General features: G+C 40.4%; 1 protein-coding gene across 1 annotated transcript in view; it reads right to left on the reverse strand.

Moving 5' to 3' along the window:
• rnf123 (ring finger protein 123) overlaps positions 1–25623 on the reverse strand; it is a 435502-nt gene that overhangs the window by 110904 nt on the left and 298975 nt on the right. Inside the window, exon 35 of the mRNA XM_073072589.1 lies at positions 24981–25065. Within this exon, the coding sequence (XP_072928690.1) occupies positions 24981–25065 (85 nt within the window). The remainder of the gene's footprint in view (positions 1–24980; positions 25066–25623) is intronic.

Raw genomic sequence — 25623 nt, forward strand, 5'->3', positions numbered from 1 at the left:
ACTCACTGTCACGTGGTACAGGCAGTAATCCTGAGATTACTACCTTTGAGGTCCTGCTTCTGAACTTCCTTCCTAACTACCTGTAGTCTTTTTTCAGGACCTCCTCCCTTTTCCTACCTATGTCGTTGGTACCAATATGTACCACAACCTCTGGCTGTTCACCCTCCCACTTCAGGATATCGTGGACGCGATCAGAAACATCCTGGACCCTGACACCTGGGAGAGTTACTGTTCTATAGATTTGCTAAGTATGCCTACAGAAAAAGAATCTCAGGGGTGTATGTGGTGACATGAATGTACTCTGATAATAATTTTTTATTTTAACTTTGAACTGTTTGTAACTAACCAAATAGTATGCAAGTTGTAAATACGGTTGCGAACCGAGTCTCCACGTGGCAGAAGACAATGGCAGTCCCACAGCAGCCAGCACATCCATCCCACCAGTCTTTCAAATGTTTTCTTATATGCAAGGTTCTGTACATAATTGGGTTCATAAGTTGCGGAGATCTGTATGATCACAGTTAACTTAATTCTCTTTAAAAGGGCTGGCATAGTAGTGTTCCAATCACAAACAAGAGAAAATCTGCAGATGCTGAAAATCTGAACAACACACACAAAATTCTGGAGGAACTCAACAGGCCAGGCAGCATCTAGGAAAAGAGTACAGCCAACGTTTCGGGCTGAACCCCTCCAGCATAGTAGTGTAGCAATTAGCATAACGCTATTACTGTGCCAGCAACATGGGTTCAATTGTCAAACTGTCTGTAAGGAGTTTGTACATTCACCCCATGATGGTGTGAGTCTCCTTCGGGTGCTCCAATTTCCTCCCACATTCCAAAGACGTACAGGTTAGTAGGTTAAATGGCACATTGGTGTAATCCAGTGCCACAGTCTCATTGGGACGAAGGGCTGCTTACCATCATGCATCTCCAAATATAAAAATAAATTAAATAAAAAATGTAAACAAAAAACAAAACTACAGATGCTGGAAATCTGAAATAATAGCTGTAAATATGGGAATATTCAACAGGACAGGCCGTATTTGCTGAACGAAGTGAAGAGTTAACACCTGAGGTCAAAGACTCTGCCTCTGACCTGAAACATTAACTCTGTTTCTCTTTCTACAAATACTGCCTGATCTCTGTTTTTTTATTTTCTATTAGTTTAGGTCTGTACACCTGCCTTTGGTAGCTATGAGCACTAAAGGATGATGAGGGAGGACTTGCTCAGGTTGTTTGGTCTGGTGGCTGGTGATACACCTTATTATCCTTCTGTTTATTGTTCTACAATTGGTGTTTTCTGTTACATTATAACAGAAAAACTTTGGACCTTCTTGCGCATCTTGGTGGCAGATTATTCATCCACCACCCCTTCAAAAAGTCACCTACCATAGTGCACTGCTTACCACACAGCCCTGGTGGCATTGCTCACAAGCTCGATTTCTTCATCCCTTCCTAAAGATTCCTTTAAATGTTTGCAATCTACATGCATCTTTCTTGAAAAGTGAAATTAACTTTGAATGACTCCTCATGTCTGTCCGGCTGTCTCAAGGCAACTCTATTGAGATAATTGGCTTTCATCAAATTTAAACTCTTGTATTTATTTACTACAGGTTGAAACTTCTGTGTTCTGGTTTTCCTGTGCTTCAGCATGCTCTCCATCTGTAAGTATAGATCTGTAAGTAAGTAACTAATAGCTAAAATCTAAAATGAGTTCATCTGTACAATCAATCGAACTAAACTTCCAGTGCCACTTCTACAAATTCAGCTGACTGCATTTCTGAGGTACAGAAATTTCAGATCACAGAGAGGTCAGGTCTTGAAACCCTGAGTGCAGTGTTCATACTAAAAAATAACTTCTCAAGGAAGATGATTACGGGGTAATGTCTGTGGTTTGGATTTCCTGTGGTCCAGCACCAGTCAGGTCCCAAGGGTGCTGTACTAGAAAGTTGCAATCTGTATTAGCATCAAAATCATTTCCTATTGCACCCACTATATAACCATCTTCTTCCTCCATAGCTCAACACATTTCTTAAGTTCATGAAACTCAAAATAACTTTAATTTATACATAATATTTAACAGAGGAAAGTGTTGCAAGTCACTTTATTATAAGCAACACAAAATGTAGCATCAGTTGTTATTTGTTTTTCGTACTTTCATGAATACACTGTTTTAAAAAAAAGGAACTGTAATAAATTATAACACTATTCAGTCCATCATGTACATGTTATCCAACATCAACTATTGTGATGTACCTTTTCACATATTTCGTAAGTCTTCCCCACACCCTCTGTGGTGAGATCACATTCTTGTTGTATGATTGTACATGATGCTGTAGCTGTGACCTAACTGGTGTTTTATACAGTTCTAGAATGACCTGCCTACTCAATTAGTTTACATCTTGGCCAATAAAGATAGGCATATGTATAGCTTCTCAACCATCTGATCTAACTGTCCCTCCAACTACAAGGTTGTGTGCACATGAACTTGAGAAGTCCTTGCTCCTCTGCACTAGGTACAATGCATTCCCTTGCCTTGCCAACATCCTGGGGCTGTAAGGAATGCTCAGTAAAATAAAATTCCTGAAGAGAATAGAACCCTGTTTGATATTCAATATTTACTGATTTTGATTTAATACTTGCAGGTACCACACATTCCTGGAATTTCTTGGAAGATAATTTTAAATCCTACAGATGATTGGGTACACCCTGATGGATATCCTAGCAGCTCTCCATTATAGTAGCCCTGTCGATATAGGGAAAACCTTAAAAACAGTCTAGTGAGACACACACACAGAAGAAGTACGTAAATACCAACATCTATATTCATTTAATGGACAATCCAAAGAAAGATCTGTACCCTCAGTGAAGCGATTATCTGCTTTACTTAATAAATTTCCATCCATTTCAAGTGGATAGATGGGTGCCTTTGAAATTGGGGTAGATTTTCTGTGAGAGTTCCCTTATCTCCAGCTGTAACTTCAGCCAGAACTCTGCAGAAACTATACCACCGCTGAAACTGAAGATGAGAACAGTTCCTACGAAAATTGTGATTTGTTGAACCCTGGTGTGTGCAAATTAGCTGGCTTGATTCCTACATTACACCAGTGAATACATTTCAAAAGTAATTAACCGGCTGTGAATTGCTTTGAGAGACTAGATATTCAGGAAAGATTCTATAAAAGTACACAATCTTTCTTATCGCAGAAAATGCCAGCTTGCTGGATCCCCAGAAGAGTGCGAGCCAGCCAAAGGCCACACTATAAAACCAATGAAGTGCTTCTTAAAGAGCTGTCATTGGTTTTGCAGAGAAAGATGGTGGACAATGTTTACACAGCATGGTCTCCCAAAAGACGATGAATAAAATGTCTAATTAAACTATTTTTGTACAGTTGGTTGAGGCATCAATAATATAGGACACAGAAGAGAGCAGCAGTCAGCCTTGAAACGAAAAGTTAGATCAGCAGTCACTGCATGAGCTAAGCGAACCAGTACAGGAATGGAAATTCAGTTATAATTCATTAATTTCTCTCAACATCCTCTTTCGTGATTTTTACAATTGAGTGATCAGCCGAAGTTCCAAGAAGTCTCTAAATCTGATAATGGAAAACACAGGGTTTTCAGTCACTTCTGACACTTATTAAAACACCAGGAGAGTAAATTTTTGTGCATGTGGACCATAGAGAAAGGCCAGATTATAGCCATGCACTAGTGGTGCTGGATAGCTAAAGAATTATTGAACAATTTTGTAAATTAATTTAGCTTTATTAAAAACAAACAAGCGCAGGAGTAGGTCACCCATGCCTTTCAGCCTGCTCCACCGTTCATCAAAACTATGATGAGTCAAACTCAGCTCCATTTCCCAACATTATCCGCATATCCCTCAATGTCCTCAATATTTCAAAATCCTACAACTTGTTTTGAATGATCTCGATGACCAGGTCTGGAGTAGAGAATTCCAAACTTTAACGACCCACTATGTGAAGAAATTTCTCTTCATCTCAAACCTGTAGAGATCCTTTTTTGTCTGAAACTGTGAAATCATTTCTTGGGCATTTCAGTCAGGAGAAATATCCTCCACACATTCACCCTGTGAAATCCTGTAACAATTATAAGACCTATAAGATATAGGACCAGAATTAGGCCATTTGGCCCATTGAGTCTATTCCATTTCATCATGGCTGATCCATTTTTCCTCTTAGCCCCAATCTCCTGCCTTCCCCCACCTCTATATCCCTTCGTACTCTTATCAATCAAGAATATATAAAATTCTGCCTTAAATATATATAAAGGGCCACCACAGTCAAGTCGTCATTTTTATTGTCATTTCGACCATAACTGCTGGTACAGTACATAGTAAAAATGAGACAACGTTTTTTTCAGGACCATGGTGTTACGTGATACAGTACAAAAACTAGATTGAACTATGTAAAAAACACAGAAAAAAACCTACACGACTACAGACCTATCCAGGAATGCATAAAGTGCACAAAACAGTGCTGGCATTACAATAAATAATAAACAGGACAATAGGGCAGTAAGGTGTCAGTCCAGGCTCTGGGTATTGAGGAGTCTGATAGCTTGGGGGAAGAAACTGTTACATAGTCTGGTTGTGAGAGCCCGAATGCTTCAGTGCCTTTTCCCAGACGGTAGCAGGAAGAAGAGTTTGTATGAGGGGCACGTGGGTCCTTCAAAATGCTGTTTGCTTTGCAGATACAGCGTGTAGTCTAAATGTCCATAATGGCGGGAAGAGAGACCCTGATGATCTTCTCAGCTGACCTCACTATCCGCTGCAGCATCTTGCAATTCCTAAATGATGCAATTTCTGAACCAGGCAGTGGCGCAGCTGCTCAGGATGCTCTCAATACAACCCCTGTAGAATGTGATGAGGATGGGGGGTGGGAGATGGACTTTCCTCAGCCTTCGCAGAAAGTAGAGACGCTGCTGGGCTTTCTTTGCTATGGAGCTGGTGTTGAGGGACCAGGTGAGATACTCCGTCAGGTGAACACCAAGAAATTTGGTGCTCTTAACAATCTCTACCGAGGAGCTGTCGATGTTCAGCAGAGAGTGGTTGCTCCATGCCCTCCTGAAGTCAACAACCATCTCTTTAGTTTACATTCAGAGACAGGTTGTTGGCCCTGCACCAGTCCGTTAGCCGCTGCACCTCCTCTCTGTAAGCTGATTCGTCGTTCCTGCTGATGAGACCCACCATGGTTGCGTAATCGGCGAACTTGATGATATGGTTCGAGCTGTGTGTTGCAGCACAGTCATGGGTCAGCAGAGTGAACAGCAGTGGACTGAGCACACAGCCCTGGGGGGCCCCCGTGCTCAGTGTGATGGTGTTGGAGATGCTGCTCCCAACCTAGACTGACTGAGGTCTCCCAGTCAGAAAGTCTAGGATCCAGTTGCAGAGGAAGGTGTTCAGGCCCAGTAGGCTCAGCTTTCCAGTCAGTTTCTGAGGGATGATTGTGTTGAATGCTGCACTGAAGTCTATGAACAGCATTCGAATGTATGTGGCTTTTTTGTCCAGGTGGGTTAGGGCCAGGTGGAGGGTGATGGCAATGGCATCGTCTGTTGAGTGGTTGGGACGGTACACAAACTGCAAGGGTCCAGTGAGGGGGGCAGCAGGGTCTTGATATGCCTCATGACAACCTCTCGAAACACTTCATGATGATGGATGAGAGTGCAATGGGACAGTAGTCATTTAGGCAGGACACTGAAGACTTCTTCAGCACGGGGACGATGGTGGCGGCCTTGAAGCATGTTGAAACGGTGGCGCTGCTCAAGGAGATGTTGAAGATGTCAGTGAGAACATCTGCTAGCTGGTCTGCACATCCTCTGAGCACTCTACCAGGAATATTGTCTGGTCCAGCAGCCTTCCACAGCTGCCTGTGGCATCGAATTCCACAGATTTACCACTTCTGGCTAAAGAAATTCCTCCTCATCTCCATTCTAAAAGGACACCCCTCTATTCTAAGGATGTGTCCTCTGGTCTTAGACACTCCCACCATTGGAAATATACTCTCCACATTCACTCTATGAAGGTCTTTCACCATTTGACTGGTTTCAATTAGGTCACCCCTCATTCTTCTGAATTCTGGTGAATATAGGCCCTGTATACGACAAACCATTTGATCCTGGAATTTTTTTCGTGAACCTCTTTCGAAACCTCTCCAATTATGCAAATGTCCACCTCTCATTCTTCTATACCCTGAATACACCATAAGACCATAAAATATAGGAGTAAATTAGGCTATTTGGCCAATTGAGTCTGCTCCACATTTGAGCTACTGCAAATCCTTTCTTCCCCTCCTCAACCTCATTCCCTGACCTATTCCCTGTAATCTTTGATGCTGTGTCCAATCAAGAACCTATCAATCTCTGCCTTAAATACACCCAATAACCTGGCATCCACAGCTGCATGTGGTACAAAATCCACAAATTCACCACCCTCTGGCTAAAGAAATTTCTCTGCATCTCTGTTTTAAATGGTAGCCCCTCTATCCTGAGGCTGTGACCTCTTGTCCTAGACTCCCCCAACATGGGAAACTTCCTTTCCACATCTACTCTGTCTAGGCCTTTCAACATTCAAAAGGTTTCAATGAAATCCCCCTCACCCTTCTAAATTTCCAGCAAGCAAAGCTGCCAGCAAAGAACTAATCTCCTATACCTTCATTGTACTCCTTCTACAATAAACATTTACTTTTTTATGCAAGGTGACCAAAACTGTATATTTTACTCCAAGTACAATCTCATCACAGCCCCATATAAATGCAGTAAGCTATGAAATTGTGTACTCAAAACATCGGAGCGGGTATAGGAACTGCTGATATTTCAGGTCGAAACCCCATTTCAGGATTGCTTGTTTGTTTGTTTGTCTTCTAAATTACTGGTCACAACTTCACGTTAGCATTTTTTGACTTGTATACAAGTACACCAGGTTAGTTCTGACAATCAACCTCTCCAAATAGGGTATTTTATAAAATACTGCCTTTCTGTTATATTCATCAAAATAAATAACCTCATAATTTTCTGCATTATATTCTATCTGCCAGACTCTTGCCTACCCTTTCTAAGAAGGGATGGAGACGAAAAGCTCATAACCATTGGGCAGCTAACCTATCATAGAACATAGAAATGCCAACCATGTAACCTACACTAGAAACTGCTTAGAATTACCCGATTGGACAGCCCTCTATTTTTCTAAGCTCAATGTACCTATCTAAAGGTCTCTTAAAATACCCTATTGTATCCACCTCTACCACCATTGCTGGCAGTGCGATTCATGCACCCACCACTCTGTGTGAAATACTTACCTCTGACATCCCCCCTGTACCTACATCCAAGCACCTTAAAACTATTTCAGCCCTGAGAAAAAGCCTCTGGCTATCCACACGATCAATGCTCCTCATTACACCTCCCACTGGAAAAACTCCTGATTTCATTATTAATAGCAGGACATCTAGAATATTGTGAAATATTTGGCAAAGTCAATTTGGGCTTTAGACAATTCTCTTAGTACTGTGACTAATACTTGATGCGTGCCTGCTCCAGGATTAGCAGTCTAAATAAAATTAACGACATCCTTAGAGCCACTGCTTTGGGTTTTGGAAATACAGACAGACAAGACAGATACACAGAGACACATCATGTGTGATAAATGCATCCATCATGCTGCAGCAACAGCTCAGTACACTGGGCATGTGATTAAATATACTTCCAACTGAATCAGGACTGAAGAGCAAACCCAGAGCAGCTTCTGGCTAATAGGCTTCCACCACCACCTAGTCTCTTTAAACCTACATTTAAACTATTCTCCAACTGAAACTGAACGTTGAACTAAATGATTGCCAACTAAGTTACATTCCACTAAAGAAAGTCAGTGGACTAACTCTGAACCCAGCAGTGGAGTGAAATCAGTAAACCCATTACAGAATACTTCTTATAGTTAAGAATGAAATCCTTCAAAAATAAGTCATTATCTTGAACAAAGCAATTGATTGGAATTGTGCTTCGTTGAAGTTCAAGTCACAGAACAGGCCCTTTGACCCACCTGCCAATCTATTATACTACTTTGCGTCACTCGCACCTAGACCATGGCCTTCCATAACACTCCCATCCATGTACTTATCCAACCTCTCTTAAATGTTGAAATTGAACCCGCACCCACCTCTTCCGCTGGCAGCTTGTTCCACACTCTCACCAACCTCTGTGAAGAAGTTCTCCCACATGTTCCCCTTAAACCTTTCACCCTTAATCTATGACCTCTGGCTCTAGTCTCACCCAACTTCAACGGAAAAAGCCTGCTTGCATTTACAATATCTATACTCCTTATACTTGAGAACTGAGGTGAGCAGCAATTGGACAGATAAGTAGATCAGCAAAAAGCTAAGTGTTTGAAATCTACAGCGTAATAATTGCTTAAATATTAGTAGCTGATATATTGGATGGGGCCATGAAAAAAGGCCCATTTCTGGATTTAGTCCAGTGCAATAAAGTAATTGCACTGTCACAATTAGAAAGCATCTTCAGAACAGTAATGAAAAATCTGGACTAATTATCGAGGACAAGGAACAGCCTACAATGTTCAACAGCCGGTGAACTTAATTTACTGAATTAAAAAGTGATATATCCTGGGAAAATTGTTACCATATACTGAGACAGGCTGGAACCATGAGCTGCTTTATAATCTAGATATTCTTTCTGGGGGAGAAACACAGGCAATCAATGCCTCCTGGATGGTAAACATTCCTGGACTGTTTCAATAGCTTGATGTTTTATATTCTATTTTTCACTCTGCGCAATTTTTTTTTGTACATTGGGTGTTTGATGTTTTCTTTGAACATGTTCTATGGTGTTTCTTTGTTTCGTGGCTGTCTGCAAGGGGAGCAAATCTCAGGGTTGTATACTGCATACATACTTTGATAATAAATCCACTTTTTGAAGCTTTGAATAAAGAGTTAAACAGTAGAATGAAACAAAAAAATCTCATCAGAAAATGCTCCTGTACACAGCAAAATTCCTCTGTCCTGATCCATTCAACACAACAAATAACAGATTCAGCAGCAGAATCTGCTGAATGTAAAAATGCATGGGATAAATGAAATTGCATTAAAAAGAAAGTAAGAGAAGCAAAGATACAGAGCAAAATAAACAGGCAGCTAAAAGTAAGGCAATCTGATGATCTTCTCCAGGATATCAAGAAGGCTGTCAGACAGTTATCAGAGCTGATAACAGACAAAAAAGCAACAGCAGGCATGGTAGAGGTATTAAATCAGCACTTTGAAATAAGTAGGCCACTGGAATATCCAATGAAATACAATTAGATAAAGGGGTATTGGCAGAAAGCTGATAGTACTTCAAGTGGATGTCACCCACCATAAGAAAAGGAGACATTTGTCTCCTTAAGACCATAAGACACAGGAGCAGAATTAGGCTATCGAGTCTGCTCTGCCATTCAATCATAGCAAATCCTTTTTCCCCCTCCTCAACCCCATTCCCTGGCCTTCTCCCTGTAACCTTTGATGCTCTGTCCAATCAAGAACTCTGCCTTAAATACAGCCAAAAACTTAGGCTCCACAGTTGCCTGTGGTAACAAAATCCACAAATTCACCACCCCTGGCTAAAGAAATTTCTCTGCATCTCTGTTGTAAATGGACGCCACTGTATCCTGAAGCAGTGCCCTCTTGTCGTAGATTCCCCAACCATGGGAAACATCCTTTCCACATCTACTCTGTTTAGGCCTTTCAGCATTCGAACAGTTTTAATGAGATATCCCTCATCCTTCTAAAATTTCAGCAAGTAAAGCTGCCATTAAATAACTAATCTCTTACATCTTCATTGTACTCCTTCTACCTACTTTCATATGCTTGGCATGAGGATTTCTTGTCGAACTGGTCAATGGGAATCATGGAGAGTACCTCATACAAAGGAAGAAGGTTTTGATCACTAATTGATTGTCTCAGCCGCAGAGCATCACTGCAGAAGTTCTTCATGACAGTGTCATGGGTACAACTACCTCAGCTGCTCCAACAACACTCAACCAGTGTAACACCATCTAATACAACACAGCTTGCTTAATTGGTACTCTATTCACCATTCTAAACTTTGACTCTTTTATCTACAAGTAACCCATGGCTGCACTGTATTTACTTGCCTAGGTTACTCTGGCAACTACTAGTTTTGCAGTAGCAGTACAGTGCAATACATAAAATATACTATAAATTACAATAAGAAATAGATGGAAAAAATTAAGCAAGTGGTACAAAAAGAGAGCAAAAACAGTGCAGTAGCATTCATGGGTTCATTGACTGTTCAGAAATCTGATGATAGAGGGGCAGAAGCTGTTTCTTTGGGCTCCTGTACTTCTTCCCTGATGATTGTACTGAAAAGAGGCCATGTCCTGGATGGTGGGGATCATCAAGGATTATTGCCACCTTTTTGAGGCATTGCCTTTTGATGATAAAGTGCATAAGATATTTACAGAGACAGTTGCAAGGAAGAAGGACTTTAGTTATGTGGACAGACTGGAAAAACAAGGGTTGTCCTCTTCGGAACAGAGCATTATTTAAATCAAGGGCATAGACAGTGTATTAGACAGAAACTTAACCAATTCGAAGAGGGCTCAAGAACAAAAGGGATATAGAATGAGAGTAATTGACTGAAGAATCAAAGGTCACAAATGAAAGTATTTTGTTTTAAACAGTGATACAGTGCCTAGAACTGCTAGGGAGAGTCATGCTTAAAAGGGAACTGGGCATGAGAATAGATAGCTTGATTGCTCTTGCATTAATCCAATGAATAATCAATGGGCTAAATGCACTTCTACATTATAAAAGTTCTGATTCATGATCATCATGTGCTTAACCCTACTGTGTTTCTAGAATACTTCAGGGAAAACTAACTGTGTAATGCTGTCCTGACAGTTTAAAAAATTGCTGTCATGCTTTATTATATTCCCACCGTACAGTTTCCCTCATTTTTACATCACAGATACTGTGGATTGACAGTGTTTAAGAAGTGTCGAGATAAGCACTTGAATCACCTTTGTACCAAGAACTGGGAATGGGGTATTTGGGAAGTGCCTAAAGATCAGAGTGGATATGTTGAGCCACATAGTGTACAATTCTATGATTCTCAAGGACAAGCTGCATTTCAGCAAGAATCATTCTTTGTGAACTGCTTAGTGTAGCTCACTCGGAAAAGACCTATATTTTCCATGATGTATTTTCAAGGGTAGCCTGGTTGGTAGCACACTTTGGCAACAGCTGATGCATGCACAGTTAACTGTCATAATGGCCCAGCCCAGACATTGCAGCGAGTAAACATTTCTCCTCTCACAGGATGTGTGGATCTGTCCTGACGCCACAGGCTCTGAGATAATACTCTCTCGCCTATACACCAGAGCTCACTTCTCAGTTGGGATGTTGTATTCTGCAGCTGCTGCATCAAGGGCAGAACTATATCATGGGGCATAAGCACCCACGGAAGACATCAAAAATTCCCAGTCTGGAGGAGACCAGCCTTCCAGCAATCTGACAACAGCCACAGGGGTAAGGCCATAAAATAGTAGGAGAGGATTTAATGAAAAGAGAGGCTTTAGCAAAGACTAAACTGTTATTCTGAAAATCACTTTGGAAATACAACAATCATATTCGTGCCACATCACACCACAATATATCAAACACTCCAACAATACATCATTCCTAATGCCTTCTCAGGGTTGAAATGTCTATTGTTGGTAGAATGGCTCACAGAAGGTTCCATTTACACTGCTGTCCGTAAGGAGTTTGCATGTTCTCCCCACGACCTCATGGGTTTCCTCCAAGTTCTCCGGTTTCCTCCTACATTCCAGACATATGGGTCAGTAGTTTAATTGGTCACATAGGTGTGATTGGATGGCATGAGCTCATGGGTCGGAGGGGCCTATTACTGTGAAGTATCTCTAAAGAAGACACATACATTCTTGAAGTACAAAGTTCAGAGCTACAATATCCACTCTTCCCCAGTATTGGTGTTGGGGCATTATTACCTATGTATTCAGTATCATGTGTTAACTTTCTTCTATGAACCTACAAACAGATTAATATTATAGGCTGAAAATTCTTCCACCACCTATAAATAATGTCACAAGGTTAATGAATATGAGCTTCGAACATATGGAACAATCAGCATTTGTTATGGTGCCTCACTATGGCATGACATCTCAATGAGTTACCAAATGCCACTATTTCAGACCTCACTAAGTAGCCCTGTTGTTTTGTGTTGCAGTCAGCCACAAGATCCATTAGGCATTTTCTTACAAGTTTTCTTAAGTGAGCTTTCTTATCAATCTGGGTTTTGCCAGGGCCACTTAGTTTCAGACCTCATCACAACCTTGGTCCAAGCATGAGTCGAAGTGCTGTGGGTGAGAGGGATCTCCCTTGACTTCAAGATAAGCACTGTCAGAGCATCAGGAAGCCTGGTAAAACTGATGCCACCAGGCAATTATAAAAGGGAGATCATTTCAATGGCTGGTGAAAAGCTCATATAAGTAAAATCTGATTGTGTTTTTTGTAGGCCAATCATCCTGGTCCCAGGACACTGTTGCAGGAGTTTTTCAGAGTATATTCAACATGAGGTTAGGACTTAAGACATTTGTTGATGATTGCGCAGTATTCAACTTCATTCACAACTTCTCAACAAATAAAGCAGTCCATGCCTGCAAGCAGCAAGACATAATTTGGCTGATGTTGATTTGTCACAAGCAATATTTCTGATGAGCAATATTTTTGACAAGTCATAAAAGTACCAGTCAATGGCCATCTCCAATGAGACATAGTGTAACCACCAACTCTTGACGTTATCAATGCTGAGTTCTCACCACATCAAGATCAGAGTTGGGGGAGGGGGAGGTGATTTACCATTGTCTAGAAGCTTAACTGAAGCAACCATGATGTTGCTAGAATGGGTCAGAGACGGGAGATATTGAGATGAGTAACACACAGATTTATTGGCTCACACTAAATATTCATTCCACCCATTATCAGTGCACAGGAGCACAGCATCAACAATCTATAAAATGAGATGTAGTTAAGTACTTAGGCTACTCCACCATTAGCACTTTAACCCATGACCTCCACCAGCGGCAATTACAAGGGCAGCAGGCATATGACATCACTCAGAACTGCAAACTCCACTCCAAATTATATATTGTCCAGACTTGTAAATGTTCTACTGGTTCATCTTTGCCACCGTGTCAAAATCTAAATTCCAGAATCTCTTACCTAACAGAAGAAACTGAAGTGATTCAAGAAGTAGCTCACTACCAGCTCATCACGATGAACTAGGTTTGGGCAAATACTGGCCTTGCCAGCAATGCCCACATCTATAAGTCAATTTTAAAAAGTAAGCGTTCTTCTCTCTGATGAGATTAATAATATAATCAGCAGGTGATGTGCACAACCTCGATGTGAGTGGATGGCTGTAATTTCAAATAACCTTTATGGAATTGGACACAGTCAGCTGAGATCAGAATAAGGACAACAAATCAATGCAGTGTAGTGTAGCTCCTCTGTCAGCTGGTTGTCAGAAAACGACAACTATGTAAGTGATTTAGTCGTTTATGTGCAAAAGAGAGAAACCTCCTGTGTGGGACCTTATCAAAAGCCTTCTGAAAATCAAAATACATCCTTTCTATGTAGCCCCTTGTCAAGACTACTCATTACATCCTCAAAGAGTTCCAGAAGATCTGTCAAATATGATTTTATTCCGTAAGTTCATGCTGACTCTGTTCAACTCATTTCAAAGGGTTCTGTTATAAATCCTTCATTACAGATTACAGCATTTTCCTCACCATTGACATTAGGCTGACAGGTTTCCTCTTTTTTTTCTTCAAGGGTAGGTTACATTTGTTGCCCTTCGATTTGTAGAAACTATCTCAGAATGTCTAGAATTTTAGAAGCTGATGTCCACAGTGTTTGCTATATATTCAGTGGCCACTTTATTAGCTACACCTGTACACCTTCTCCTTATTACAAATATCTAATCAGCCAATCATGTGGCACCAATACAGTTCATAAAAGCATGCAGACATGGTCAAGAGATTCAGTTGTTGTTGTTTCAACCAAAAATCATATTGGGGAAGAAATGTGATCTATGTGACTTTAACTGTGGAATGATCATTGTTGCCAAGACAGGGTGGTTTGACTATCTTAGAAACTGATCCCCTGGGATTTTCACACACAACAGTCTCTAGAGTTTACAGAGAATTGTGCAAAAAACAAAAAACAAACACCCAGTGGGGGCAGTTCTATGGGCAAACTCACCTTGTTAATGAGAAGTCAGAGGAGAATGGCTAGCTTAGTTCATGCTGTCAGTAACTCAAATAACCAAGTGTTACAACAGTGGGTGCAGAAGAGCATTGCTTAAAGCACAACATGTCAAACCTTGAAGTGATACCTAAAAAGGTGGCCATTGGGTGTATTTCTAACTATAAAGTCAAAACTTTGGGATGCATGCCATTATCGGAATTGTTGGCTTTTAGTCTTATCTACTTCCAGAGTACTATTTAGTTTACCAGTGCTTCTTCCTTATTCCCTCTAAACTTTTGATTATCTGACACTTTCGTGTCTTCTATGAAGACAGACACAAGGTAGTTGCCATTTCCTCATTCCATAATGAATCCTTCCTGGCTCTGTCATTAAGGCATTCACATTTCACATGGCATTGTTGTTTCCTCTTTATATAGCTATTGAGACTCTCGTAGCATGTTTTGTTTTGTTTCTTAACATAGTCTTATATTCCACCTTTCCTTTTGTCAATTTCCTGGTCTCACTTACAGAGTTCTAAAATTTTCCTCATCCACTGTGATTTTTGGTAACTGTATAATCCTCATCCTTTGATTTAGAACTCAGTCATGGATTGACCACCTGTCCTGTTGGTTTTTAGTGCTTTGACTTATTAGATCTTAACTGGAAATTAATATTGCTTTAAAATCTAGGCATTGTCTGTCCACAAATTTATCTGTAAATATTTGTCCAATCAACCAACAATGTTCCTCTCATGCCTTCAGTTTTCTTTTAGTTCCAGATTGAACTACATCACCTCAAACTTAATGCAAAATTCTATAATATTTTGATTATTCTTTTCAAAAGCAACAATTGACACACAAAAATGCAGAGAACTCAGTAGGAAATGCAGCATCTATGGAGGGGAATAGACAGGCAATGTTTTGAGCCAAGAACCTTTATCTGGTCTGCTTGAAATGTCGACTGTCCATTTCGCTCCATAGCGTTTTGTGGATTGCTTCAGGCTCCAGCATCTGCAGTCTCCTGTGTTTCCAGATCATCAACTGAACCTTTCTCACTGCACAAGATCTTCCCTACTTGGCTCCTTAACAAATTTATCAGAAAATAACCAGAAATATATTCAATTAATTTGAATTTCATTATACTACTAATTTGATTTGTCCAGTCTATATGTACATTAAAGTTCTGCATAATATTTATAAGGAACACTCTTTATAACTAAATGTAGTTATTTAAATTGCCCTTTACAACCAAGCTTACATCTGAAACATGCACATCTAATTTCTTGATTAGTACAGAGCACAACTATTTGGTTGTTTCTCATTAACTATTACCAATATTCACTGATCCTAACCTTGTTGTTTATCAGATAAAGGATAAAACACACAGTTCAACCCTAAATCTTAAAAAGCACCATCCAGCTTATGCTCTCTTCCCATTCCTGTCATTGGGAGTGAGGTACAGGAGCCTGAAGATCCAAAGTCAATGATTTTGGACCAGCTTCATCCACTCTGCCATCAGATTTCTGAACGGTCCATGAAAGCTACTTCATTATTTTACTCTCTTTTTCCACTATTCCTTTATACACGCTTGTTATTGCAACTTTTAGTAGTTTTGATGCATTTCACTGTACTGCTGCCACAAAATTACAAGTTCTATAATATACACCTGATTCCGATTCAGGTCCACGGGCGATCACCAACCACACATTTCTGGACCAATGTAGCTTAAAATTAAAACATATCAGCACGATTGTGGTAAGTACTGTTTGTCTTTTTGGTGCTGAAAATCTAAATTCTGACAGGAAGTCCCAGAACATGCTTGCAGTGTGCTGTGATGTGACCCAGGAAGAGTCACTTCAGTGCTCCACTCTAGGTTAAGCTAATTTTCACCTCCATTCTGCATTTCTTCAGTGCCATGCAATCAGATGTTTTGGGGCTTGAATTTAATAATTTGCTTATTTTCATGAATTTTGAGTCCAGGCTCTATATCTATACATGCACTATTAATGGAGAAAAAAACCTCTGAGTCTTTGATTGCCTTACAAGACTTAATGCATTTGTGTTTAAAAAGGAAGCCACATCTACCACTCTAATGACTTTGTATTCCTGTCAGAACAGCAATTTCAATGAGATATGTTTAATTTTTTTAAGCACATTCTTGAACCTTTTCCTCTGCTCACCAAGTAATCCATTTCTGTGACAAACCTTGGAATACAGTGCCTGTTTTGGGAGCATTAAGATTGTGAAAATCATCGCACACACAGCCATTGTGCACAAACACATCTGGATGCTTCAAGAATTGTCCCTGCTGTAGGTCAGGCAGTCTCACTGTCTTGCTGGAAGGAGTGTGCTCGAGCCAGAGACACAGGAGATTCACTGTCAGTAAAACACAGGCAGCATTTGCAAGTCACCGTGACAATTTCTCAAGTGCAGTTCCAGCTGCCAACAGTCTGCACCTGAGCTCATCAGCATACACTTACAATCTCAAGTGATTGTGTGCACTAATTTGTAAGGAAACAGAGTGTGGGACTTAAATCTACTTATTGTAAAGTCTCAGCTGTTGACGAATAAAGTCCTGCAGCAATAGGTAAGTGACGAAAGGGGCAGATGAGTCTCTCATTGAAAGTTCCCAGCTGACTGACAGCTCCAGTACGATGGTCATTTGCCTCTTCACCCCAGGTCAATGGAGTAAGTTTGTGTGCTACTGAAGTGACAGAGCAAACCTTTCCAGGATGCTGCCTCTCTCTCCACAAAAACAAAACATGAGAAAAAGATTCTTATTTATTGTTTGCTCAGTGTGCTAGTTGGTTGGTCATGGTTATGGTTATCTGCATATCCCAAAACTTAATAAAATGATAAATCTGAAAGGAGAGTTTAACTTAACACCCTGGAGCATGTATACAATTGTTAAACAGTGAAAAATCTGTAAATAACAATCAAAAGTGAGAGCAACGCACACAAAACATTGGAGGAACTCAGCAGGTCAGGCAGCATCTTTGGAGGGGAATAAAATCACAATGTTTCAGGCCGGGACCCTTCATCAGGATATCATTGATGGGAAATGTATCAACACTGCTGTATAAATTAAGATGAGAGCCTCTGATGTAATTTCAATTGTGGAGCATACCCTCATCTGTGCTGAACATCTGTGGATGAATTACAACAAGATTCACTGTCACATGTACTCTCACTCACAACCTTGTGGTATTACTCCTCTCCCAATGACATTGCAGCTAGAATTCTTATGCAGCACTTGTCACTGTTTATGCAGCTGGCTCCTGATAATGTGAAGGAGGTTCTTTATATAAGCTTTAATTACTGCTTTTTTCAATGCAGTCCCTAGTATCAAATATGTCTAGCTTCTGCTCTTTTTGTGCAAGATGATAAGAGGTGTAGATTGAGGAGACAGCCAGACACTTTCTTCCAGAGTGGAAATGGCTCATACAAGAGGGCATAATTTTAAGGTGACTGGAGAGAAGTATGGAGGATGTCAGAGGTAATTTTATTTTCTACAGAGTGGTAAGTGCATGGAGAGGTGGTAGAGGCAGATACATTAGGGACATTTAATAAACTCTTAGATAGGCACACAGATGACAGAAAAATGGAGGGATATGTAAGAAGGAAAGGGTGAGATTGATCTTGCACCTCACTCCTTTAATGATAACTATGTGCATTTTTTGGACAGGAGAACCGGTAGTTTGAAAGATGGGTTAAAGTAGCCATCTTTGTCAAACTGGAAAACCCATCCCTGAACAGAGACACCACCGATCAGCTACTTACAATGTGGTTCTAACACCTCTACCCCTGCATTTCCACTACAGTTCACAGCTCCATTCATGCAAAGGTAAGACTACATGACCCTCATCTTCCTCTATGACTCTTAACGACCCTGATGTGATTGCAATACCTTTAAACAACTCACAGGGTTTGTAAGCTGGAAAACTACCCATCATGGATCAGAGTTGAAGAAGCCTCTCGGTTGAGTGGCGAATTGTCTTCTAGACAACACAGCAAGTCCAGTTGCCTTGATTTACTACTGCTTGAGATACAATGACCTGGATGATTGAGAACCTTCATAGATATTTTCTCTAGATGGACAAAATGATTTAACCATTTTGCATTACTAGCTAAAGATAGCTGCAACTATTTCTGCCTTCATTTAGCACTCAAAAGTCCTATCAAGGTAGTGAATGGTGATTTCCTTAGATTCTCCTCTGTCCAGCTGACTCCCAAAACATCAACCATAAAATAACATGTACTGCTGCTCAGATACAATGATAAGAGTGGAGCAGATGTGCATTCTCATCTTTGGAATCCCAAAGCCTATTTATCACCAAGGCATACAGCAGGAGTGCAGTGAAATATCCCCAAAACACTTGCTTGAGCAGTACAGTTCCAACTACAGGTAGTCCCCGAGTTACGAATGTCCGACTTATGGACAACTCGTACTTACGAACCGAGGAAGGAGAACGCCATTTGCCATTTTAAGTTGGATTGCGACGCCGTCCACCATTTTAAGTTGTTGCCATTGACACTGTGTTGAGTGTTTAACTTTGTATTTGGCTGAAATTATTCTTGGTAAGATTCACCTTGACACCCTCCCCCCCCACCCCAGTTCGGGTCGGCTGGTGGCGCAGTGAGATCAGCGCCGTGCTGGAGAACGGAGGTTCCCGACTTCGATTCAGTGACAGACCGCTCCTGTGCCGGGTTGATGTCGATCCAGTGACTCTCGTACCATCCGTGCTGGATTGATGTTGAGCTCGCAACTTGACCTCATAAAAAGAAACACTGCCACCTCCAGTTTAAACTCCCACGCGGAATATTGAAGAGGATCAAATACCCAAACCCAGCACAGCCCCCACTTGTCCTATTTAGCCTGTCTCAGTGCGGTGGTCCTTAGGACCCAGCGGACCTTGGGAGCCGGCAGAGCTCGGGACCCGCCGCCCGCAGTGTTTCAGTTCCATTGACAGGAAGCGATCACGATTGAAAATTAAGTGGAAATAACAAAGTGTTTGGAAAGAGGTGAAACGCCATTGGTCATTGGAAAAGCATTAGGCTACAGTCGGTCAACGATCAGAACAATTTTAAAGGATAAAGGATAAAGTGAGAATAATGGAGCATGTGAAAGGCCCTGCCCCGATGAAAGCTACAATTATTACTAAGCAACGCTGTGGTTTAATTATTGGAATACATACGTTTCTTAAGTGTTTTATATGCATAGAAAGGTAAAATATATACTATATACTAAGACAAACATTTGACTAACTGACGCTAAATAATACTGGATGTACTTGTTCCGGCTTCGCACAAATCCGACAAAGACAGATTCAGGAATGGAACTGTACGTAACCTGGGGACTGTCTGTACACACAAGAAGCTGTGAGAGACTCAGGGCAAAGCAGCTAGTTTGACCATCATTCTCTGGATCACTTTAAAAGCTACCCTCCCTCCACACCCAACAAATACACTTTACAGCTGATTCCTCAACATTCAAAGTTTGAAGTAAATTTATTATTAAAGTATATATATATATATATATGTATGTCACCATATACTACCTTGAGATTCATTTTCTTGCAGGCATTTACAGGAAAATAAGAAATACAATAGAATTTAGGAAGAAGCATACGTTACAAAGATTGACAATCAATGTGCAAAAGATGACAAATCATAGAAATAGTAAATAAACAACACTGAGAACCAGAGCTGTAGAGCCTTTGAAAGTGAGTCAGTTCAGAAGTTGTGGAATCAGCTCAGAGTTGAGGTGAGTGAAGTTATCACACTGGTTCAGGAGTTTGATGGCTGTAAGATAATCATGGTGGCCCTCCACAGATTGGGGTTGACCATGGATGTTGTGAGCTAGTTGACAAAGTTGATATGCAAGCCAGGGCAGTACAATATGGAGAGCAAGCTGTTGCCCATACAGCAGGCTCTCTCCACTATGCAGAGGTTGAGTTCAAAGGAATGGCAGAGATTGATACAGTTTGGCACCAGTAGTGAGCAGGAGATGTCAGTCAGTGTTGAACTCATCTTAGGGTTCCATCTCCAGATTTTTCCTCTTACTCTTGAAGCTTTCCTCATGAGTGAGTATAGCCACAAGGCAACAGAGGTTTGAGATCAGAGTTCTCCTTTTCCTTGATGAGCTGCCAACCACAATGGTGTGGGACCTAAGGCTCCTGTAACTCCTGCCTAATGGTAGCAATAAGAAAAGAGCATGGCCTAGATGATGGGGGATTCTTGATAATAAATGCTGCTTTCTTGTGGCAGCGCTCCTTGTAAATGTAATCAATGATTGGGAGGGCTTTGTTGGATTGGACTTTATCCACCACTTTCTGCAGAATTTTCTGTTCCTCAGCATTGATGTTTCCATATCATTATGCTGACCACAGGAATGTACTTTTCACCCTTCTTTAAGGAGGGATGTGATGTTAGACAGATTAGTTATCTTTTTCATTCCTAAATTAATTTTAAAGTTTTCAATTACTTTGCAAAAGGTAATAGTATTTTATATAAATTTATTATACTTTAATTTTAAAGTAATTATGAACATTTTTAATTATTTAAGTGCATTTTAATTTTCTTTAAGCACCTCCAATCTTTGAAGTTGTTCAGAAGCAGCACTCTAACAGCACACTTCTCCAGGCAGCCAGGTAGTCTAGGGAAAACCCTGATGATTGAGCCAGATTGTTAGTGTAATGCTATTTCAGAGCCAGCTGTAAGATCAGGATTCAATTGCTGCCATTATTTGTTAGGAGTTTATATGTTCTTCTCATAACTGTGTGAGTTTCCTTCAGGCTCTCACTCCGGTTTCCTCCCACATTCCAAAGACATAGGATTAAGGATAGTGAGTTTTGGACATGCTGGAAGCGTGGAACCACTTGTGGGCTGCTCAGCAGAATCTTTGTTTTGATTTCATGCAATGATAAATTTCACTGTATGTTTCAATGTGCTTGTTACAAATAAAGCTAATCTTTATCTTTAAGTCCGGCAGCAAGACCTCAGCAGACTGGGTACTACATGGCTGCAGGTTAGTGCGGGCAATGCCACGTGCAGGCCAAGCACAATCAGACCCATACTACAGGCTGGTAAACCAAAGGCAGCAAATAGAGTTTGGTATGTTAATTATTCTGAAGACAGCCCCATATATGTCACCTTTGCTGCGAGATCCTGTTCAGCTGACTGGACAAAATTTTTACATATATTCAATGGTGCATTCAGCACTGTGTGCAGTAGTATGTCCAGAGATATATCCAAAACAGTGAATAAGGGAGAAGATTTGGAAAATAAATAAATGCAAATTGAGAGTATGTCATAGAATCATACAGTGAGGAAACAGGCCCTTTGGCCCATTGAGCTTACGCTGACCACCAACTACACATTTACATCTATCCCATTTATTTTCCAAATTCCCATCAACTCTGCCAAATCTACCACTCACCTACACACTAGGGACAATTTACAGTAACCAATTAACCTGGGAGGAAAGCAGAGGGCCCAGAGGAACTAATGGAGAATGTGCAAACTTCACACAGACTTCACCAGAGATCAGATTTGAACCTAGGTCACCAGATTTGTGATGCAGCAGCACTACCACTTTACAACACCCCACAATGTGACATGATAGAGTCCAAAGTTACTCTGATAATGCCTTGGGATGTGTGAGGCATTTAGCTGTCAGAACAATTCATGGCAGCGCCACTAACCTCAGGACAAGGAAATCACTTCAGCATGAAATGACATTCAAGTATAAAAATGGAAAACTGGGAAGAGTGTTTCACAATGCTCTCATGAGAGAGCATTCAGTCATTAAATCTACTGTTCTACTCCAATAAATAAACCAGCATGTAATGGAAACTGATGGCTCCGGGCCTGTTTTTATGGTCTCCCAGTGTTTGCTTGCTGATTTTCTCCTTTGAGAAAGGCATGTGCTGTTAATACTTTCCTGGGAGGATTTGCTACAAAGTGTTTCTAGACCACAAGAGATCATTCTCTTCACGAGTCTCTCCCCTTCCTGCAATGATGTATCTGTGTCGTTACACTGCCATCAGTTTTGCACTGTTTCCATACAACAGAGGAGGTCAATTTGTCCCATTAAATCTATGCCAGCTGACAGAACCCTCCTATTCGCTGCTAACTCTTCCCCTGGTAACCTATTGCTCCTCACAGTCAGAACAGCTGCAGGAAGATGGAAGATGGAGCAGGCAGAGTCCAGAAGGACAACGCCAAAGGTCAGTTTTAAACCAAGATCACTTGAATTGTTCTACCAGCTGTGCCGCTCCTTCCATTCACAGAGAGAGTGCAGCCCATTAGCCATTTCATGAATTGGTTTCTCAGCCTCAATTAGCAGAATTCTGTTTCTGCGCAGAACACCCAGGGACTGCTGGGCTGGTAATGCTATATTTTCCCCCCTCCACCTTCATCTGTTGTTTCTTATTGTGGTGTTTTTGCTTCTCTATATTTCTGCAGAGCTATCTTGAACCTCATGCATGAATGCTCTTGCAGCCCTCAAAACCCACTGTTAGTCTCAGTGCAGTGTTGAAATGGATCTGTGAACTTTTATATATTAATATTCACCTACATCTTTGCAGTTTGCTTCACGCCCCACAGAGGTCAGGAAGTCAGCTGTTAGATGCAGGTATAAGAACTGACTGACAGTTAACATGAGGCAGAAGACCATAAAACCACATAATAAAGAACACAATCAGGCCATTCCGTCCATCAATCCGCTCTGCCATCCAATCATGGCTGATTTATTATCCCTGTCAATTCCATTCTCCTGCTTTTCCCCTACAACTTTTGGTGCTCTGACTAATCAAAAACCTATTAACCTCTACTTTAAATATACCCAATGACTTGGCCTCCACAGCTGTCTGTGGCAATGAATTCAACAGATTCACCACCTTCAGAAGGCATAGCTGAAACATAAAATGCTTAATCTGTATCTACCTTGGTCAAAAAAGGCATTGCTGCTACAGTCTTAGCATAGATGGGATCAACATTGATTGGGAGGAAGTACCAGAAAACTGACTATACTTAGATATGAAAAATCACATGGTCAAGTTTGGATGCATCGCACTTTGCCAATCAACTGCAGATGGATATTTCAAAAATATTGTGTAGAATCTTGGAGTCTTCACTAGGGACAGGGTTGGTACCAAACATGGTTGAATGGGAAACATTACAATTTCGTTCACGACGACATAAATAAACTCAACAGGTGCAGGCTGGTCACTTAACTTCACGAATACATCAGCTTTTACAAATAATAACCAACAAGAAGAAAAATAACAGTAATTTGGAGAGGTGTGAATTATTAACGGAGAACAGAGAACCGTGTTTGACTAACTTAGTTGAATTTATTGACAAAGTAATGAAGGAGGCTAATGAGTATAATGCAGTAAATATCACAGAATTAACTTTCAAGTGGCATCCAAAAACATCTCTCAAAAGAGGTTGTTCTAAAACTGAAACTGATGGAAGTGAAGAATCACTGATGGCATTGGTAAGAGGTTGGCTCAAGGATTGTAAGCAGAGAACCATTGCAAATGGCTACTTCTCAAACTGGTAAGAGATAAACAATGGTGTGGGTTCTTACCAGACAAGCAGCCAGAGTTCTGGACTATTGTTCCATTGGCAATTTAAGGTAGCCAGGGAACTTAAACTAAATAAAAAAAAAGACCTTGAATTTAAAAAAAATCTCAGCAATAACTGTAGCCTCGTGAAAGGCAAAAAAGTTACTTAGAAACTTTATAAAACAAGAGTTTAACATCCCATTTTACTCATCACCATGTAAAAAGGAATATAAAATCCCAGAGAATATGAACAGAGAGATAATCAATGTCAATTGCAAGAACAAGGCTTATATTGTTCTTAAAGCTGAGCAGGTTAGGAAGACAATACCATGATGGGTTTAAGTACGCAAAAAGAGACAGGAACTGTTCCCATTTGTAAAAGGCCAAGGATACAGATTTAAAATAACTGCTAAAGATCCAGGCTAACAAGAATAAAATCTCCATGACACAGCAGGTAGTTATGATCTAGAATTCTGAAAATGTGGAGGGTATCTATTAAATTGAGGCTTACAAAAAGGAACAGATAAAATCATGAGGGACAAAGTATTAAAGTAGAGCAGGTAAATTAGACTGACGAGATGCCCTGGCAAAGCTGGTATGAACCTGCTGGGCTGACTGGTGTCTTTCAGTGTTGTAATGTTTCTGTGATTCTAACAAGTTTTGTAGCCAGTTAAAATGGAGGAATATAGCTGAACTTAACATTGCTTTTATTGGGGTTCTGTGCAGCTCTGAAGTTTGGATCGATCTTTAGAATTAATTCTAACCATATACTGTGAACAATAAATCCAAACCTGAGAACTGACACAATTCAAGTTATCCAAATGGTTCTTTAACCAAAACTTCACAGACTGTTTTGTTATCATGCTTGAATAAAGAACTAAGAAAAATGGTCAAAACTTTCTTTCAATCATGCACACTAATATTTATCTAACATTATATCACGGTGTAAAATGTACCTCCAAAAAGATACTTTACTCTGTTAAAACTAGCATTTTGTAATTTCCCACATCAAATACACTGTCTAACCAAGTGACAGCCAATATACAAACGTTTGTACATAAATCATTATATTATAGCCTAACAATCCTTCTATTCAACACTTAGCAAACAGTTTCTTACCCCTGAGCATCAGAGTCAACTAGGATGCGGACAAGAATTCCTGTCACAGCTACCAATATTGGATAATGGTCCACGCTTTCCAAACCTGAGGAAGTAGGAGTGAAGAAATAACATCACTAGTACATTGTTTTTTTATAATACAATTTCTAGCATGCCACATTGATCTACATTAAATCAAGTGTGCAATGAAGTATGAAATGTGTGTGTGTTTTCATAGCCAAGCTTTAGACTTTTGGATTTGAAGAGAATTAAGGAATATGGGGATTAAACAGGAATGTAGGGTTGAGTCATGACTTGAGTGCACACCATTTAGTTAATCTCTGCTTTTCTTGATATTGCAGGACTGGGGTATAAAACCCTCCAACCTATTGAACTACAATATAATCTTAGGCTACTCACATGCTTAGGTCACATGATATTTTCCAGAATTTTACTCATGCCTATCTATGGGTCAGTCTGACCACTTCCTCCACTGTGTTTTAAGTAGCACCTATGCACATGTACCACTAAGACATTAATGCAATCCACTTCAGCACTGGAATGTTCACTACAGCAAAAGAACACATTTTTGCCATAGAGAGCATTCTGGTGCTTATGACACCTACACACCGCAATAACAACACATGCACTTAAACATTGAGCT

Source organism: Hemitrygon akajei, chromosome 19 (genome assembly GCF_048418815.1).
Source record: "Hemitrygon akajei chromosome 19, sHemAka1.3, whole genome shotgun sequence".
Taxonomy (NCBI): Eukaryota; Metazoa; Chordata; class Chondrichthyes; order Myliobatiformes; family Dasyatidae; genus Hemitrygon; species Hemitrygon akajei.